This window comes from Microtus pennsylvanicus, chromosome 12 (genome assembly GCF_037038515.1).
Source record: "Microtus pennsylvanicus isolate mMicPen1 chromosome 12, mMicPen1.hap1, whole genome shotgun sequence".
NCBI classification, from domain to species: Eukaryota; Metazoa; Chordata; class Mammalia; order Rodentia; family Cricetidae; genus Microtus; species Microtus pennsylvanicus.
Window position 1 is genome coordinate 58753765 of NC_134590.1, and position 20365 is coordinate 58774129.

General features: G+C 46.4%; 2 protein-coding genes across 5 annotated transcripts in view; one reads left to right on the plus strand and one right to left on the minus strand.

Annotated features, from left to right (window-relative positions):
* The window catches only part of Tmem128 (transmembrane protein 128), a 286921-nt gene that overhangs the window by 159848 nt on the left and 106708 nt on the right, over positions 1-20365 (minus strand). The window lies entirely within an intron of this gene.
* The window catches only part of Slc2a9 (solute carrier family 2 member 9), a 128423-nt gene that overhangs the window by 98096 nt on the left and 9962 nt on the right, over positions 1-20365 (plus strand). For all 4 annotated transcript variants that reach the window (XR_012907293.1, XR_012907294.1, XM_075943699.1 and 1 more), the window contains exon 11: positions 11791-11918. Coding sequence is in view for 2 of the 4 variants with exons in the window: in XM_075943699.1 (XP_075799814.1) it covers positions 11791-11918 (128 nt within the window). In the remaining 2 variants the exon portion in view is untranslated. The remainder of the gene's footprint in view (positions 1-11790; positions 11919-20365) is intronic.

Here is a 20365-nt window from a genome sequence, read left to right on the forward strand (position 1 = left end):
TCCCACCCCCTTTCTTCCTCTCTTGCTGCTCCATTTCCCTTCTTATCTCTCCCCACAGCCATGGCTAGAGTTAATTAGCGAGCGTTCTGCCTGCAACTTGAGTAGAAATACACGGCTGTGTGCCTTGTGATTTTCTGCCAAGCTCTCTTCAGAAAGGCTTGTCTTTAGAAGAAATCACAAGCAGTTTTCTCTCTAAAAAAAAAAAAGCTCTAAGTTCCAGTGGCTAAGCTGGAATGATGGTTGGATTGATTGATGGATTGATTGATTGATTTGGGTTTGTTCCTTGGTATTTCACATATTTTTTTTACTGGATTTTTGGGAATTTCACATCATGCACCCTATTTCTACTCACCTCCCTATCCCTCCGCACCCTCCCCTCACCCCTACGGCATCCCCCCAAAAGAAATATTTTTTAAAAAAAATCAAAACAAAACAAAATAAGCAAGCCAACAAATACTAACAAACAAACAAACTAGAACAAAACTCTAAGCTCCATCTCTCCCTCCTCTCCAATACCTTTTCATTCATCAAGGTGGAAGCCTTGGTGTGTCATATGGTAGACCCTTTTATCCAATCAGCTTTCCTTGCAAATGTCCATTGCAATGAGTCATTGATCTGGTTCAAGGCCTCTGGTTTCTGGTACACTGCCATCACTGGATCATTGCAGACACTCCTCTCTGATATCCTGCAGCCACCCCGAGTGATGGAGCTCTGCATCTCAGTCCTTTCTTGAGCTCCAGCAGGTCCTAGTTGGGGTAGATGTTAGAGTGGGTCAATCCCAGGCCTGGCTGTGGACCTGGGTGGTAACTGGGGCTGCCCCCGTCGGGTGAGGGGTGGAGCTGGCTCTCCTGCACTCATGCCATCTTTAGTTCTCCCTGCCCATGGTGAGAGGTGGTGCCATCTCTCCCGAGTAGGGGATGCAGCTGTCCCACAAGGTCAAGGCTAGCCCTTTTGCTGCAGTGTCCAGCGAGGGGCAGGGCCGGCTATCTCAGGACCAGCATAGAGCAGGGCTGGCTCAGCATAGTCCTCTGATTTCATCTCGCATGGTTCCTATGGCCCTTGAGGTGACATGTCTGAGGTGAAGCCACCGATATCAACACAGACCCCAGCTGCAGCAGGACCACAGACATGGCCCTCGGCAGCAGCTTTGGCATGGGCGACACCCTGGCTCTTGCTGGAAGCACAGGCCATTCAGATCAAGACGGCTCTAGTAGCCGCATGGCCTCCAGACACCAACAAAGCCACAGGTTGAGGCCATGCCCTGGGCTTCCATGTAATTTTTTGGCAACACGGGCCTTGGATTTTAACACAGACCCAGATACAGTAGGACCATGGACCCAGACATGATCCTCGGCAGCAGCCAGGTCTGGATGTCACCATTGTCCCTCTCAAATTGGGACAGACCCAGTGGCAACATGGCCTTTGGACACTAACATTGCCCTTGGTATCGCATGGTAATAGGAACCTTGGACATCAACCAGACCCTGACTACAGCAGGCCCACAGACCCAGACATGGTCCGCAGCTGCAGTTCAGGCCCCAGCATCACAATGGCATTGGGCAGCAGCACAGGCAGGCCACTCAGATCTGTATGGTCCTGGCTGCAGCATGACCCTCAGCCAACAGCATGGACTCAGGCAACTGACCTGACCCTGAGCATCTGCATGGTCCTTAGTGGTAATAAGGGCCATGGACTACAATACAGATTTCAGCTACAAGACCACAGACCTAGACATGGTCCTTTGCAGCAACCCAGCCCCAATATCACCATGGCCCCAGTGGCCCTCAGACACCAATTTGACCCCAGATGGCAACCCAGACCCCAGGAATTTGCATGGCCCTCATAACAACAGGAGCTATAGTAGGACCATGGACTCAAACATGGTCCCCAGCAGCAGCCCTGGCCTAGACATTATGGCAGGCACCAGACAGCAGCGCAAGCCATTCAGTACTGTATGGCCTTGGATGCAGTGTGGTCCCTGGGCACTGTCATTGTTCCACACAGCCCTCGGTTGCAACAGGAGCCACAGATATCGACTCAGACCCTGCTGCTGTAGGGTCACAGACCCAGACATGGCCCTCGGCGGCAGCTCAGGCCTGGAGGATACCATGGCCCTGGGTGGCAGCCCAAGCCACCCAGATCAGCATGGCTCGGTGGCAGCACGGCTTTTGGACACCTACACAGTCACCAGTGGTAGCCCAGACACTGGCCATCCTTGTGGCCTTTGGTGGTAACATGGGCCACGAGGGTCACACAGACCCTGGCTGTGGTCCTTGGCAGCTCCCATGGCCTGAACATCACCATGGTGCCAGGGGGCCGCCTTCACTTCTTCTGTTCTGCCACTTTTCGAGCCCATGAGCCATTCTGCTTCTCTTTCTGTTCCATTTCTCCACTACATACTTGTTCATAATGATGGGACCCTTGGGTGCTGGGTGGGCCCATGAATGTCTTCCTGCCAGTCAAATCTTGAGGACCTGTGGGTGGGGACTTTTGTTTTGTTTTGTTTTGTTTGTTTTGAAATAGTGTGATGGTTATTCTTGGTTGTCAGTTTCACTACATCTGGAATTAACTAAAACGAAAGCGACTGGATACACATGTACGGAATTTTCTTCTTTCTTTTTTATTCTTCTCTCATATATTCCTTCCTGACTGCAGTTTCCCCTCCCTCTCTACCCCCAAGATTTTTTTCTTAATTAAATCATTTGAATTGGGAAGACTCACTTCTAATCCAGATCTTTTGAAGGGGGAAAATCTACCTTTAATCCAGGTCACACCTTCTCCTGGCAGCCATCCATGTCTAAAGGACATGGAAGAAAGAAGCTTTCTTTACCTTCTTTTTCCTGCTGGCAAGCCCATTCCTTCACTAGATTTAGACTCTACAGTTCAGAGTCCACTTCTTTTGGATGCAGGCATGTACTAAAAACAAGATGAGACAGCACAGTCTTGTGGACTGAACAACTGCTGGATTCTATCCATTGATAGACAGCCATTGTTGAACTAGCTGGACCACCTGTAAGCCATTTTAATAAAGCCCCTTCATACATAGATGGATGGATGGATGAATGGATGGATGGATGGATGGATGGATGGAGAGGGAGGGAGGAAGGAAGGGGGAGAGAAAGAGAGAGACTGAAATTCATAGATTCATTCTAAAAGTTCTGTCCCTCTAGAGAACCCTGACAGAGGGTCTTACTGACCTAAAACTCATGATCCTCTTGCTATGACTCCCTAGTGCTGAGGTCTCAGAGATACACCACCAGGTCCTGTCAGCTCTCAAAGTTTAACAGACATTTTGGAAGTTCCCAGAACTGTTTTTAGTCCTCAGAGTCAATGACAACTGTCAGCTTCCAGAACTCCCCATAGGTCCCACCACAGCTGTCTTTCTCCAAGCTATGATTTGGGATAACCCTGAAAATCCAACAGAGGAATCCTGTCTTTTCTATCTCCACTGACACGTAACTGACTGCCAGAACACATCCATTTACTGTGTCTGCTGTAACAGCTACTACAGATTGGTGGGTTCAATAATAGAAATGTATTCCCACAGTTTTGAAAGCCAGAGGCCCAAGATCAAGGTTGAGGAGGATATCCTCCTCTAGAGGCTCTAGAAGAGTTCTCTCTCTCTCTCTCTCTCTCTCTCTCTCTCTCTCTCTCTCTCTCTCTCTGTGTGTGTGTGTGTGTGTGTGTGTGTTTCCCTCTTCTTCCTCTTCCTTTTCCTTCTCTTCTTTCTCTCTTTCCCTTTCTTCTCTCTCTCCTTTCCCCCTCTCTCTTCTCTCTCTATCTTCCCCCTGCTCTTCTTCCCCCTCCTTTCTCTTTATTTTTTTCTTTGTGTCTATTTCATCTATGTGATCTCTGTCTCTGGCCTCTCATGGCCATTGTCTCTGTGCCCCAAATGTCCCTCTGCCTATAGAGACACACGGGACTGTATTTAGGAGTTTGTCTGGTAACAAAAAGTAAGTAAGTTCCTTGTATAAAGACTCCTGGCCTATTCTAACAACAAGAAGACTTGTTCTTGGTACTGAAATGCTCAGTAAATCACAGACACAGTGGAAAACACCCCTGGGAGACTAAACAAGGAATAGGGCAACTTAAACAAGTTGAAGGGCTGAAGAAAAGGTGATGAATCATGACACTGAGATAGCTATGAAGATCATGGGACACAATTAAGGCATTAAACCTTGCTGGGAAGTGGTGGTACACACCTTTAATCCCAGCTCTTGGGAGGCAGAGGCAGGTGGATCTCTGTGAGTTTGAGGCTAGCCTGGTCTACAGAGTGAGTTCCAGAACAGGTTCAACATTATGCAGAAAAACCCTGTCTTGAAAAACCAAAAAAAAAAAAAAGGAAAGGAAAGAAAGAAAAGAAAAAAAGATTTAAGACACCAAACCTATGAATCTGCCATGTAGAAGAAGGAACCAAAATACAGATAAAAAGTATAAGGAACTCAAAGATGTTATAGCAGGACATGTCCCAGACTGAAGGAAAGAAATTAATATACAAAAATGGGAAGCAATATGGAGAACTATAAGAGAGAAGTGGTAAATTCCTTACAAAGTCAGACCCGTTAGGATGACTGCAGACTGCTGAGCACAGACCCTGTTGGCCTGGAGAATACAGACTGATATGTTTCATGTCCTGAAAAGTATACTAGCTATCAAGACTATATACCAGCAAAATTAACCTTAAATCCAAAGTACAAAAAAAAAAAGACTTTCTTGATTTTCACTAACAGGCAATTTATGATCACCAAGCCAACTTCAGAAGATACTCAAAGCCATACTACATGCAGAAGAGAAGGAAAGTGATATACAATCCTAAGAGTTAAGGAAAGAACAAATTTCACTGGAACAAATTTTAAAAATGAGAAATAGAAAAGTACCAAATGTCATTGACTCAGTATACTAGAACATTTCTAAAATTAACAAGAAGGAAATTAGCATGTGTTTTTTCAATAAAAATTTAAATGTTAATAGTCTAAGTCCCCAGTTAAAAAGTATAAACTTGTTGGTTGGATGGATGAATGGATGGATAGATAGATTAAAAAGCAAGTTTCAACTAATTTCTATCTTTAAGAACCGTCGTTGCCAAGGATACAAAGAAATGGAAAGTAAAAGGATGAAAAATGGTATTTTGAGTAAAAGACTCTATAATAACACTCTTGATTCTGATGAACACTTTTCCAAAAAGTAATAGAAGTCAGTACAAAAAATCAGAGGCTTATCTATATACCAATGATGAACATACAGGGAAAGAATTAGGAAAGCAATCTTATTAGCAATAACCTCAAAAACTCTAGGAATAAACTAAAGAGCTGAAGGACCTCCACAGTGAAAATGGTGAGCTCTGTGAGACACTGAAGGAGGCAACAGAAGGTGGAGAGAGCTCTCATGCTCACATATAGAAGAATTCATATCTTTTGAAAAGTCAATTCCTGAAGGTCAATCTGCAGACTCAGTGCAGTCCTCATCAAAATTCTACTGGAATTCTTCCCATAAATACAAAAACAACTGGACCGTTCATATGGAAGCACAACAGATCCTAAATAGCCAAAGAAATCTGAGTAATTTGCTGCTGGATATCAACATCTAGTATTGAGGTGGCTGAAGAATGCTATTCTCAGAGCTCAACAGGAAAAACTAACATCTTAGAGAAGCACTAAAACTAGACAATTATCACCATCATCACGGTGTTCACCATCACCACAATCACCACTCTCTCCATGACTACTACCACCAATACCATCATCACTATCACCATTACCATGGTGATGATCATCATCTTCAACATAACATTACCACCAGTGTCATAATAGTGATGATCATTAGCACTATCATAAGCACCATCACCACCATCACTATAGCCATCACCATCATCATCACCAACGCTATAACCATCATCATCATCATCATCACTATAACCACCATCATCATCACCATCATCACCAACGCTATAACCACCATCATCATCACCATCATTACCAATGCTATAACCATCATCATCACCATCACTATAACCACAATCGTTATCATCACCATAGCTATAACAATCATCATCATCATCACTATCACCACCATTGCTATAACCACCATCATTATCACCATAACCACCATCACTATAACCACCATCATTACCATCATCGTCACCATCATTACCAATGCTATAACCATCATTATCACCATCACTATAACCCCTATCATCATCCCTATCATCTTCGCCATCACCACCATCACTATAACCACAATCATTACCATAACCATAGCTATAACCATCATCATCATCATTATCACCACCATTGCTATAACCACCATCATTATCACCATAACCACCATCACTATAACCACCATCATTATCACCATAACCACCATCACTAACCACCATCATTATCACCATAACCACCATCACTATAACCACCATCACTATAACCACCATCATTATCACCATAACCACCATCACTAACCACCATCATTATCACCATAACCACCATCACTATAACCACCATCACTATAACCACCATCATTATCACCATAACCACCATCACTATAACCACAATCATTACCATAACCATAGCTATAACCATCATCATCATCACTATCACCACCATTGCTATAACCACCATCATTATCACCATAACCACCATCACTAACCACCATCATTATCACCATAACCACCATCATTATCACCATAACCACCATCACCATAACCACCATCATTATCACCATAACCACCATCACTAACCACCATCATTATCACCATAACCACCATCACTATAACCACCATCATTATCACCATAACCACCATCATTATCACCATAACCACCATCACTATAACCACCATCATTATCATCATCGTCACCATCACTATTATCCTCGCAGTCGTGGTCAGCAGCAACAGCATCATCACCACTTGTCTTCTGCTTTGGCCTCCCTAACAAAACACCATATTTGAGGCAACTTAAACAGCAAGCATCTCACAGTTCTAGAAGTTGGAAATTCAAAATCAAGGCACTGGCAGACTCGGTGTAGGTGATCTATGAAGATCAACTACATAGTCATAGATAGCATCTTCTTATTCTCTAATAACATGGCATAAAGACAAGGTACCGTTTCGGAGGTCTCAGTTTTGAAGTTATTAATCTTATTCATGAGGGGTTTGCCTTCCTGGTTCAATCACCTCCCAGATTCTCACCTCTTAATGCCATTGCATTGCTAACATTAGGTTTCAAAGTACAAATGCGGAGAGACACAATAATCCAGTTCCCAATGTTGATGGTTGGGTTTTTTTCTCCCTTTTGCTTTTAGGGGGACTGTCCCCTATCTCTCCTTTTCTCCTTCTATTTATTCACTATGCCTGACTGCCCTACCTATCCTTTCTCCTGCTTGGCCATTTTAACTTTTTATTAGACCATCAAGTGTTTTAGACAGGCAAAATAACACAGCCTCACAGAGTTAAACAAATGCGACATAAAAGAACACAACACACCTTTGCATCTTTAAACAAATATTTCACAGCATAAACAAATGGAACACACCTTAACCTAATATTCTACAATGGCCCAACATCTCCATTACCATCATTGTTACCATTTTTCCTGCTGTCACCATCAGCGCCCTCCTCATTTTCATCTCCAGCATCTTTATTGTGCAGTTAGTACATTCTGACATGGTACTGCATCCTTTATCTGTGTTGTCTCTTTCACAAGGAACTCGAGTTCCTTGAGACAGGAAGTGAGGCATTGCCCTTCGTCTGCCTCCGCTTGTTAGAACCTCACAGGCTGAGTAGGTGGTAGAAACAGGTCAGGAGGAAGCCGCCCCTCCGCTCCACAGCTGCTTTCACAGCTTTAGTGAGCACTCTTGTAGGCCTCAGGCGTCAACACCGGCCTTGTTTTAATTTGCACCTTTGCAAATGGGAAGCAATTACATGATAATGATTCGTTTCTCTAATGTGTCAAAAATCAGCTGCTAAAATCAGGCAAAAGCAGCCCACTGCATTCATATTCTGACCATTGTTTTCTCTTTGTCTGAGGGAAGGCTCGCCCAGTTCAGGCAGCTCAGAGGTTTAGTTCCTTATTGCCACGATGGGAAGCGTGGTTGAGTGCAGACATGGTACTGAAGACGGCTGAGCGTTCTTTAGGAGGCAGAAGAGTGAGACACTGAGCCTAGAACCACCTTTGGAGGCTCTCTCTTCTGTGCCTCAGTGTCCTCTCCTGTGAACTGAGATAATACTGCCTACTAGACGTGGTCTTGGGGACAGGAAAATGAATTACTATAACTACACAGGCAGCTTGCTACGACTGTCAGTACATTGTAGATAGTATTTCAGGTAAGATATTCACTTTGACTCAGAAGAATGCAGGGAAAGTCCTCTGCACTGAGGTCCCAGCCCCTTCTCTGCCCTGCCTCACCAAGATGATGTTTCTATGCCCTCATCAATGGCTTGTCTGAGGCAGATACCCAGCACACATGCCTCTGAACATGCTTGTACAATAGCCACCCGCCCCTTACACACTCAAAACATCTGAGTGGAAGGCAGATCACTTGGTGTCTCTGCCATCAGATGACCACAAAAGTGCCACCCTCAAGGGCTTGGATGGGAATATAGACGTGTGCCTCCTTACCATCAGGCAGCCTCTGGGGAGCTTCCCATACATCCCGCCCTTAGCAAAGAGGCAGAGATTTGACTCGTAGGACAGGCCAGTCATGCAGACACTAGGCCATTGAGCGACAGCAGCATGTTATCGAATCTGAGGAAAAGTTCATTCTCCAGCCAGCTGGTCTCCAGCCAGTTAGTCTCTGCCCCACCCAGGTCCCAGACATGCTTCTCACTAAATGAATTGCCTGATCCATCCCTCCTCCATCTGTCTGCTCTGTGTTTCCTGAAGTAGACTAATTTAGCATCTTGGGATCAGTCACAGCTGGATTGCTTTCCTCTCTAAGCATTTAGGAGTTGATTAAGCTGAGATCCCACCGGGGTGATCAGGCCCACTTGACTGACCCTGAGAAAGCCCCTGATACTCTGCTGTGTAACTAGGACAGTAGGTCACCCTGGGTGTCACAGCACATGATCCAGATGTCAACAGGAACTCGGGACAGAACAAGTCTGTGTGGGCTTTAGTCTTGGGCAGAGTAGGACTTGAAAAAGCCAGCATGGGATTTCTCAGAGAGAACTCAAACCAGAAGGATCCTTGGGGAGATTCCCAGAGACAGCAGCAGTGGGCACCAGGCCAGAATGGAAGGTACATTGAAGAACAACATGGTCCTACCAAGCTCTGGGAAGGTCCAGGGAAAATGCATCCTACAGGAAGGACTTAGGCCAACCTCTGCCTTATGAAAAACCAACCAAGGCTTCAGCAAAACTGCCACAGACAAGTAGAGGTGGGACAGAAATCCTAAGTTGGTGGGAAGTGTAACAGATGCAGCTAATGCCGAATCTGTTCCAGCATCCTGGGTTGATACCAGATAACAGAAGCTTTCAGGGCTGAAGGTGCTGCCCCTTCAGAGCCAGGCTGTGGGCACCCAGCTCTAGAAGCGCCCTCTAGTGGGGGCTCTGTCATTTGCGTTCACTGAGTGAATAACCAAACGCATCCGTGGGGCAGCCTTAAAGACCAAGCCCTAAGTATGGGATCTGACAGTCTCAACTGGCCCTCTACTAAGGCTAAATTTTAACTGCGGTACCTCCCAGGTTGAGTTTCCTACCCCACCCCACCCCAATGTTCAGTGCTGTCTGTTACAAGACTTTTTCTCTTTTGAGTTCACCTGAGAAGTAAGTAACCATGAGAACCTTGGTTTCCCATGTTTACTGGAGGATGAACTCCACCCTAGATATGATGGGAGCTTGTTCTGACAGACTTTGTGTTTCTTACCTGACAGTTCACCATTAAAACATAGTAGACCCCATCTTTAATGAGAATGAGTGGGGCCAGTTTGAATTCCCATGATCCTTTTCTCAAGACTTCAACAGCTTCCTTCTCTGACAGGAAGTTCTGAAGGGCATTGCTCCAGCCTGAGCATCACTTTGGAGCAACGAACTCTGTGAGAATGAAAACATGCTGATTGGCAGTGGGAAGCGTAATGCTGTTTCTCTGCATGATGGATTTATGCAAATCCAAGATAGTATTTCCTCCGTGATGACACAGGGAGCCGTGAAGCACTTGCCAGTATTTTCCACCCCTGTGGCAGGGTTTCTTTTATGCCACCAACCAGCTCCCAAACCATAACATGGATACTTATTATTAGTTATGAATGCTCTGCCTTATCTTATGCTTGTCTCACTAGCTCATAACTTATTTTAACCTATTTCTTTTCATCTACATTTTGCTTTGGGGCTTTTACCTTCATTGTGTATGTCCTACTCCATGTTTGGCTGACTGGCAGCTGCCTGACTGGCTGGCCCTGGGCACTTCCTCTTTTTATCCCTCATTCTCTTCTCTTTTCTTCTCTTTCCTCTCTCTCTCTCTCTCTCTCTCTCTCTCTCTCTCTCTCTCTCTCTCTCTCTCTCTCTCTCTGTCTCTCTCTCTCTCTCTCTTATCATATCTAGATCCTTCCTCCTATTCTCTCTGCCCATCAGCTAGCTCCACCTATTTTCTGTTCATCATTAGACCAATCAGGTGCCTTAGGCAGGCAGCATGAAACAGCAACACACCTTTACAGAGTTAAAGTAGTATTCCACAACACCCCACCCCACACATTAACCAGATTTCTCAGTGCCTTGCTTCCTGCTGATGTCACTGTCTGGCTCCACACTCAGCCTCCAACTGACCCTGCTTTGCAGCAACTGTTCAAGGTGGGCTTGTGTGCTCACCTGCCTGGCTGTGCTAGCCTATAGGTGTGCCTCTGTGGCAGCTGACTCAAAGGATCAGGGGCTATGGTAGTATTTTTCATCATTCTGATGAATTACTGGAAGAATCTATTCAAAAAATGATTTGGGAATTACAGTTTCAGAGGTTTGGGTCTACAGGTCACAATGGGTTTTCTGGGCCTGATATGAGGATTGATGGGCGGAGCTGCTCACTCTGTGACAATGTTAAGCAGAGGGGCGGGGAGTGGCCATCAATAATGCCTATCCTTCTAGGACATGCCTCTAGTGAAGGCAGGCCGCCATGGAGAGAGGACTGATTGTGCAGAGAGGCTCACTCCATAACAAACAGGAAGTGGGGAGAGAGAGAGGTGGCCAGCAATGGCATGTAGCTTTTCAGAGAATGCCTCCCCTTCCTCTAACACACACCGTGAAGGGATTGATCTATTGATTAAGTTGGAGTCCTCATGAACCAGTCACATCTCATGATTACACCCACCGGCTAGGGCCAAACCATCTATGAGCCTTTGGGCAACACTTCATAACCAAACCTTAAGTGTTCTAGTTTGGAGTCCAAGTCTAAAGTCAGGCTAATGCAAATGCTGTAAGCACATGGAGGGTGGTGAGGTTAAACCAAAAGCAGGGAGCCCGTGTACATTCAATGTATCTTAGCCCTAGAAAGGTTGATAGGAAGACAACCCATTCCACCCTAGATGGAGCTGCATCAGTATCTCATCGATGTCTGCTGCCTTAATCACTCGTGTCCATGCAGCATGGGGTTTGTGCTGGATCTCAGCCTGTCCCCCAGTCTTCCATGAACTGGGTCAGGGAACTGTTTGTGTCTCTGGGGCTGAGGGCTGCTAAGGCTCCAACCCTCCCTCATGCAGGTACAGCTGCTCCTGCTTAGACAGCACCCTTACTTCATGGCAGTCCAGCACCTAGCGATGGAGGCCATGTGGTGGGTGAGGTCTCCTGAAGGCTTTGTTCCTGTGTCCTCACAGGTGGGATCCCGTTCATCCTGACTGGCGAGTTCTTCCAGCAGTCGGAGCGGCCAGCGGCCTTCATTATCGCAGGCACAGTCAACTGGCTCTCCAACTTCGCTGTGGGGCTCCTTTTCCCCTTCATGCAGGTATGCCTGACCAGGGGGGCTCCAGCCCTCACATTGCCTGGGGACTCTGAGACACAGTGAAATTTGTCTGGTTGCTTTCTGATGGGTGTCTCTCTCTTCATCTCCCTCCCCACCCCTCTCTCTCTCTCCTGTCTCTTTGTCTCAACTCATACTATGGTCCTGAGGAAGGAAGGATATGTACTTTGATGACGATCCTCTTCTCTCCCTCCTGTCCTTCCCTCCTATCCCTCTTTCCTCTTGTCCCTCTTTCCTCCCTATCCCACCTTTGTCCTCTTCTACCCCCTCCTTTCTCCTGTCCCTCCCTCCCATCCCTTTCCCCATTCTGTCCCTTTTTCATCTCTGTCCCTCCTCCCTCTGTCCCTTCTAGGAGCTGGTCCCAGATGCTATGGGCTGCCTCCTGAAGAATGGGTCACCTATTGCTTGACCCTATGACGTATAGGCCACTCTTGCCGTGTGCTCACCACTGTGTCAGACAAACCTCAGAAATGTTGTACTGTGTGTCCTACATACACTCTGCGCATCCCAAAGAAGACAGTGATTGGTAGGAAAATGCCAACACATTTCAGAAGCAGATGCAAATTCACTAGGGTTTGCAGTGTTTGGGGAAACAAAAATGAGTGAGCCCCAGCCTGTGGACTGTTAAAGACAGGGTTCTGAAGCTTATGGGCTGCTGGAGCCGTGCTTCTGTAGCACGTGGGCTGTTGGGGGTATAGTGCTCCTCAAAGATGTCTCAAAGGAAGTGGTACTGGAGTAGAGACATGAGAAAGATATGGAGCAGGGGAGTCTGGGAAGTATAAAGTCCAGGTTAGCCTAACAGCAGTGCAAACAGGCTGGTTCATGCTTGCCCTGGATGGGAAGCAATATAGGGGCCGATACACCTGCAGCAGGGTGAGGCAGGAGGCGGCTGAGAAGCGAGTGAGCTCACGAAGTTATCCGTAGGTCAGAGCATAAAAGACAAGGACTTTGCAAAGGTTGTGCACAGAGACAGAGCCCAGCAGCATCCAACTGGAACACCATCACCCAGGGCTCCCTGAGGCCCATGACACAGGTGTATCAACCTGGAGAGGGTGAGACTACATCACATACCCCCAACCATGCACCTGTCATCTCTCCCCAAAGGGCATTTCAATCCCATCATTCTCCCTGGCCCACTATTCCAAACACTGCTTAGTGCCAGCCCAGCACGTCCCAGTGACCCTAGTGCCAGCGAGAAAGCCCTGTCCCCCGCTCACCACGCCCAGCCACGGCACAGCTGTAGACCTGTGGGACAGCTGCTTCTCTCACAGCTGCAAACTCTACTCCACAGCCTCCAGGTCCTCCCCCACAGCCTGCAGCTACAGACAAGTCCACTGAGGCCAGGGAAGAGGTGGTTATTCCAGGCTCCAGGGCCCACCAAGTCCAGCTCCCCTACCCGCTTGTCTTTACTCTGGTCTGTCATGTGCCGCTGCCTCCTCAACCCAGCAGCTGGAAGGCAGGTGCCCCATCCAGCCTCCAGGTCACCTTCGGCTGCATTTTAAACAATGGCTTTCCATCTCACAGTGCTACAGGTCCTTCCAGGGGCCACAGAGGACAGAGAGACCTATGCTTAGCACCCTCTTCCTTGGGGCCCCCTTTTCAGCTGCAGCCAGGACACAACAAGCTGGTTTTTCAATTGGCCATATACCTTCGGTGTGATTTTCCTGTTTGGTTAAAAGCTAGCAGGCAGAGCCTGCAGTCAGTAAAACATCCATTTCATGGAGAAAATGAACTTCAGGTTGCCGGCTGGCTCTCTCCCACTCCTTCACAGCTCAGCCTTCCCAGGCTCAGGGTACACTCTCTGGGTCCGTGAAGCAGACCTGTCTTCTACACACCTGGGGGCGAGCAAAGTAGACCTTTTATTTCTGTTTTTTTATTGATTTTTATTGAGCTCTACATTTTTCTCTGCCCCCCCCCGCCTCTCCCCTCCCCTTCAACCCTCTCCCAAGGTCCCCATGCTCCCAATTTACTCAGGAGATTTTGTCTTTTTCTACTTCCCATGTAGATTAGATCTATATATGTCTCTCTTAGGGTCCTCGTTGTTGTCTAAGTTCTCTGAGATTGTGGTTTTCTTTGCTTTATGTTTACAAACCACTTATGAGCAAAGTAGATCTTATAGACACTACAGCCCTAATGCCTTTCCTCCAGGCCAGGAGGGAGACGCGTCCATGGGTACATTCATGTAAACATCTATTGAGCATTTGCCGTGTGCCCACAAATGCTCCACCCTGTCAGCTCCAGGAGGTACAGCCTCCAGCAGCCCTTCTGAGAGACTCCTGATGTCACCCCTGCTCGGCATGCCAGAGGCAGAACCTGAACCCAAGTTCTTTATCCTCACCTGTGGGACAAGGTGACTGATGTCCTGTGGCTCTCATCGTGTGTGTTGTGTGTCTCCATCTTTCCCATTTGAGGACAATGACATACAGAGCCCACCCAGGTGGTCCAGGACCTCCCTTTCAAAACCAGAACTTCAACACGTGCACAAAATCCCACCCCTTGATTTTTTTTTTAAAGGGCGGCATTTACAACCTGGCCCTGGATCATTGAAGGCCATTATACAGCTGTTCATGGACGTGAGATGGGTTTTAGGAGCAGGGACTGGCTATGTGATTGGAAACTCTCCTCCCCGGAGAAGCACACATCCCCTAGGAGAAGTCATCTGAGTCCAGTTCTGGGTGGACCTGGCCACTCGTCACCCAGGAGATGATGAGAATGGACACACTCTCTAACTCAGCACCCAACAATAGTCGCTGCATACACATCTCCACGCCACCACTTTCTGTTCTCGGTGCATTGTGGATATATCCTGCTGGGCCTTAAGTGTCCTACTGAGGAATCCTCACTTTCTCCAATAGACCAATGGGATTCAATCCTGAAGGCCATGAGATTCGTTTAGGAGTTTAGGGTGTCTGGTGGCTGCTGGAGAAACACCCACCCCAGGTTCTGATGCAATGTGGAGGGGGTGGGATTGCCAGCATGTGTCAAAACAGTGCAAATGATCTGAGCACATTACCAAGACTGAGCTCCCCCCGACATCTGGTAACCCGTGAAGGATGGCAATCAGTGGGAACACATAGGAAATCGTGTGGGTGTGTCTGGAAGAGCTCCTTTTAGATACTCAGAGATAGGACCCTCAGCAGCCTCTTCTTCCAAGTGCTGGTTCAGTGGGAAGATGTGCATAATAGAAATAAGGCCTCATCAAGCAATAAAGGCCTTATCTGTAAGATAGTGGCTCCAGCTGGCCGCTTCTGACCAGAGCTTCCTCCCTGCAGAAGCCTTGCCTTCAAATTCAGCTGCTTCTCAGTCCTTTCTCGGTGACCCCAATTAGCAGAAGTGCTACCTCGTGATCAGCTTGTTCCCCACAGGACAGACATGATTGTGACATGGGCTCTACAGCAAGAGGTTTCAAAATGATCAAGTCCCCACTTCCTTCCTACACATAGTAAAGGTATTTCATAGGTCACATAGGTTGTGCCAAACTTGGAAACTCATAACTTCTGCAAGTAAGCAATGGAGACACAAGAACCAAGAACCAGCTCAGGCTACAGAAAGAGTTCAAGATCAGCCTGGACTACACAAAATTTTATTTAAAAGCACACACACACACAAGAAAATAAAAACACTCGAGTGGCATAGAAACAAACATAGATATGAGTGGATAGATAGAGAGATATAGAGCTAAATATTTCATAGATAAAAAGATGACATGTGTATAGTCAGATAATAAGTAGATTTGGGGCTATTTATCAAAGACATACACATAACTTTGCCCAGCATTAGGAGAACATTGTAGAACAAAAGAAATGAGAACAGTGATCAAGACTAAAAAATGAGAGAAATAAACACAGACAAGAAGAGGTCTCAGCATGGACCAGAAGGGTAGTGCATCAAGAAGTGGGGTGTATTGCAAGCTGAGAAGATTGCTCAGTGGGTAACAAATTTACCACACAACAATGAGAACCTAAATCGAGACCCCAATTCCCAGCACCCAGGTAAAGCTGAACACCATAGGGCATCTTTAGTAATCCCAACACTGCAGCCATGAGAGGGGAGACAGTCAAGGGGATCCCTGGACGCTCATGGGCTAGACAACCTGCTATGTCCATATACACAGCAGCAAACAACATGGTGGAAGGCAAAGTCTGGCCCCTGAGGCGGCTCTCTCACTTCCATATAGCATCTGTATGTGTGAGCACTTGCACACACAAATTAGAAGAAAAAAATGAGGGATATGGTTAATTGAGTCCTATGTGCTTGAGGTTGGAGTGGAGTAGGAGAGGGTGAAAGGGAAAACTAAAAAAGCCAGTGGAAATCACCCTCAACCTGAGCATCACTACTGACTGAGACCGAAGCCCGAGAACCCCACATACCAGGGACACTGCCTTGAGCATACCGGCATTTCATTGGCTGTCCCGTTGCAGGAGCCCACAGCCAATGTTTTATGGAGGCTGTCTCAGGAAGCCTAACACAGCCCTGCAGGGTTCATTACTCAGCTACCACCCAAGGGTGTGAGTGGGCCCGGAAGACACTAGACCAGAGGGAACAGGCACTGATTGACATTTATTTCTTCCTCCTGCTTCTGTTCCTCCTCCTCTTCCTTTGTTCCTGTGAAGTTCTTTGGGAATTCAAATTATAAATGATTCAGCTTTGCTGCGGAAACTGTGAATATCTGATGAACAGAAGTGACCCGCACTAATGACTTCCTTCCTTCCAAATATAAAATGTGGGTCTGTGTATGTGCAGGTGCATGTGCACATAAGTGCATTGCATTGTGTGCTCTGTGTATGTGTGTGTGTGTGTGTGCGTGCGTGCGTGCGTGAGTGTGCGTGAGTGTGCGTGCGTGCGTCAAGTGTCCATGTGTACAGAGGCCAGAGATAGATCAACCCTCTTCTGCCTCGGGCACCATCTTTGTTTGAGATAGGGTCTCTCACTCTCCAAGACAACATTGGCCTTGAACTCATTCTAAATCTTCTGCCTCACTCCCAAGGAGCCAAGATGACAGGCCTGAGCCGCTAGGCCTGATGTGGCTCCATCTAGAGGCTATGCAGACAGAGCCTGTTGCATATTGGTGGAATGGTCCTTGGCTTATAGCAGCCCAACTTCAGCTCTGATCCCCATGGTTACACCAAGTGCCGTGTGTGTGTGTGTGTGTGTGTGTGTGTGTGTGTGTGTGTGCGCGCGCGTGCGCGCGTGCACATGTGTACATCTATGTCTGTGTATATATATATATGTGTGTGTGTGTATCTGTGTATGTGTATCTGTGAGTAAATATGTATGTGTTTGTGTGTCTCTGTGTTTGTACGTATGTGTCTATGTATGCATGTGTATATATGTGTGTGTCTGTATGTCTGTATGTGTGTATATCTATCTGTGTGTGTATCTGTGTACATGTGTCTGTCTGTATGTCTGTTTGTATGTGTGTATCCTGTGTATGTGTGTCTGTCTGTATGTCTGTTTGTATGTGTGTATTCTGTGTATATGTATCTGTGTGTGTATCTGTGTCTGTCTGTATGTCTGTTTGTATGTGTGTGTTCTGTGTATATGTATCTGTGTGTGTATCTGTGTCTGTCTGTATGTCTGTTTGTATGTGTGTGTTCTGTGTATATGTATCTGTGTGTGTATCTGTGTCTGTCTGTATGTCTGTTTGTATGTGTGTGTTCTGTGTATGTGTGTCTGTGTGTGTATCTGTGTACATGTGTCTGTATGTGTATGTGTCTGCATGTGTGTACATATCTGTGTGTCTCTGTGTTTATGTATGTGTGTGTCTGTATATATGAGTATTATGTGTGTGTCTGTGTATCTGTGTATGTGTCTCTGTGTCTGTATGTGTGTCCATGTGTGTATCTGTGAATGTGTGCATGTGTTTGTGTGTGTATGTGTCTGTGTGTTTCTCTTTGTGCATATGTTTTTTATTTCTGTTTTTATTCCTGTGTGTATGTGTGTGTCTGGTGTATGTGTGTGTGTATCGGTGTATGTGTCTGTGTCTGCCTGTGTGGGTATTTATGTGTATGTGTGTGTATATGTATGTGTGTCTCTGTGTGTCTGTGTATGTGTCTGTGTTTGTATGTCTGAGTATGTGTCTGTGTATATGTCTCTGTGAGTATATTATACAATATGTATGTGTGTCCTTGTGTGTACATGTCTGTATATGTGTGTTGTCTGTGTATGTGTTTGTGTCTGTATGTGTCTATATGTATGTGTATCTGTGTGTGTCTATGTTTTCTTGTTTGGAAACCACTGAGCAGATTGGAAGCGCATCTAGCTTGATTTCACAGTACCTGTTTAAAAGCTGAAAAGACTGTTCTCTGGTGATGCCACATTCACAGGAATCAGGGCCTAGGACCGCAGTGTGTCTTTGGGAGAATAAATTCACTGTACAACACCTGTCCTTTCTATGGTGACCAATGTGCCCTAGGATGTTTGCTCAAAACTCTCCTAGATATCCCAAAGCTTAAAACATTGGTCAGTCCCAAGCAACCTGGGACAGTTATCAGTGACCATGCCACCCCCGTAGTGTCTCAAACAATCTTCTTGCCTCAAGCCCCCGCCTGTACCTTGGGTTCCCAACCTAAGACAGAGCCCACAACACTATCAACACTGTATTTGTTGGTAGTTGCTGTTCTTGATCTTATTTGTCAGGCAGTGTGTAGGCAAAACAAACAAACAAAAAACTGGATTAATTGGGCAGATTTTGAGCCCAAATTGGTGATCTTGAATTTCAGCCATGCCACTTGGCATTGAGGTGGGAGGCAGAATAATCTCAACATCTCCTGATGATTGTCATTGTCTTGTCTTTGGAACAACAGGGGTGCCTGTATTTTGCAACAGGGCTCTTAAGAGACACCCTGCACGGTGTCTGCATGGGAACTGCCACAAAGCTTGGTGTCACTATGACTACTGAAAAGCTGTTATCTGTTCTAATATCATAGAAAGAGAGACAGAGGGGAGGGAGGAGGAGAGGGAGGGAGAAAGGGACAGGGAGATGCGGGGAGAATACCAACACCTTCAGAGCTCCAGTGGCCAAAAGCAGAAAACATCGGAATCTTCTAGAAGGAACAGTCTACATCAGATGCTAGGATGAGTTCTTGAGACACCAAAAAGTGAGTGACATGTGTCCCAGGATGCAGGGAGCTCAGCTGAGAGCCACTTCCACACAGGCAGCAGAATATGCTTTGATAGATGTTTTTGTAGCTGTGGAAGGCAGGATTGAACCCAGCATGAAGGATGGATAGGCACCTCCTAAGTATGGACACATATTTCTGTCCTCTTCTTTGCAACTATATAGACTATTATGGCAGAAACGAGTTGTTCCAACTCAGAACACCTTTTCTGCTTTTAATAAATTAGTTGAAAAGCTACTTCTAATCTAACCCAGAATTTCTTCAGGTCATAATTTCACCACCTCCAGAGCACACTGGGCTTTTGTGGCCCAGTGATTTAGGTGATGCCCTGCCCCTCCTCTGAACCTACCCAACCATACCACTACATAGTATCCCATAGGTCCACTCTGTGGGAGCCAGAGTCCAAACCCTCAAAGTGTACTTTCTCTTTTCTTTGCTCTGGGAAGCAGTTACCCCCCTCATGGTTCTGATTCAAAGCAGTAGAAAAAGGGGGGGGGGGAAGCTGAGACTTTTTTCTTTAGTCTCAAGAACCTTTTCCAAAAAGTAGCATTTTGCCAAAATTGCCTTATATTTTTAGCATAATTCAACATTCTACTGCACTGTGAAAAGAAATTTTCCTCTCTGAAACAAAAATCTGGACCACATTAATAACCAGCTAATGGCATAAAGGATGTGTTTGCAGAAGCACTGTGACTGTGGCTAGCAGCATCCCTGGGAGCTGGAACAGGGATGCGAAGAGGGGTGATCATAAGGCCAAGTATCCACCCCAAGTGAAGTTCCATTCCACGCATAGATTCCATGAGCCTGCTTTTTAAGTGATGCCCAGCCCAGGGTCTGCCCTTAGGCACCTCACCTGTAAAATCACGCACAGGGTTGAGATGAACAGAGTTAGTCAGTCATCCCCGAACAGGAGGCACTTAGAAAGCAGCTGCTAATGTTAGCATTGACTTTGTCAGGTCTTGGTCTTGTCCTCAGTCCCAGCCAGGGTCCAACAAGGGGCAAGGCAGCTTTGGAGAAAAAGGTGATGCTGAGTTTCATCCCAGCCCTGCTCCCTTCTAGCAGCATGAACTTGGCAAACAACATGAACTGTCCTGGCAGGAGTGAAGACAGTCTAAAGAGAGATGCCTATGCCCATTGGCACCTCTGTAGCGATTTACTGCAAGGAATCTCATAGTTCAGGGAAGCGAAGGCTGAAGCCAGGGTGCCAGCTGGAGGAGGTTCTGGTTCCAGGGAAGGAGATTTCACTGAGTTCTGGCAACTTACCAGACCAACTTGCAGGAGAAACTGAAGCCAAGGCGATGATGGGTCAGT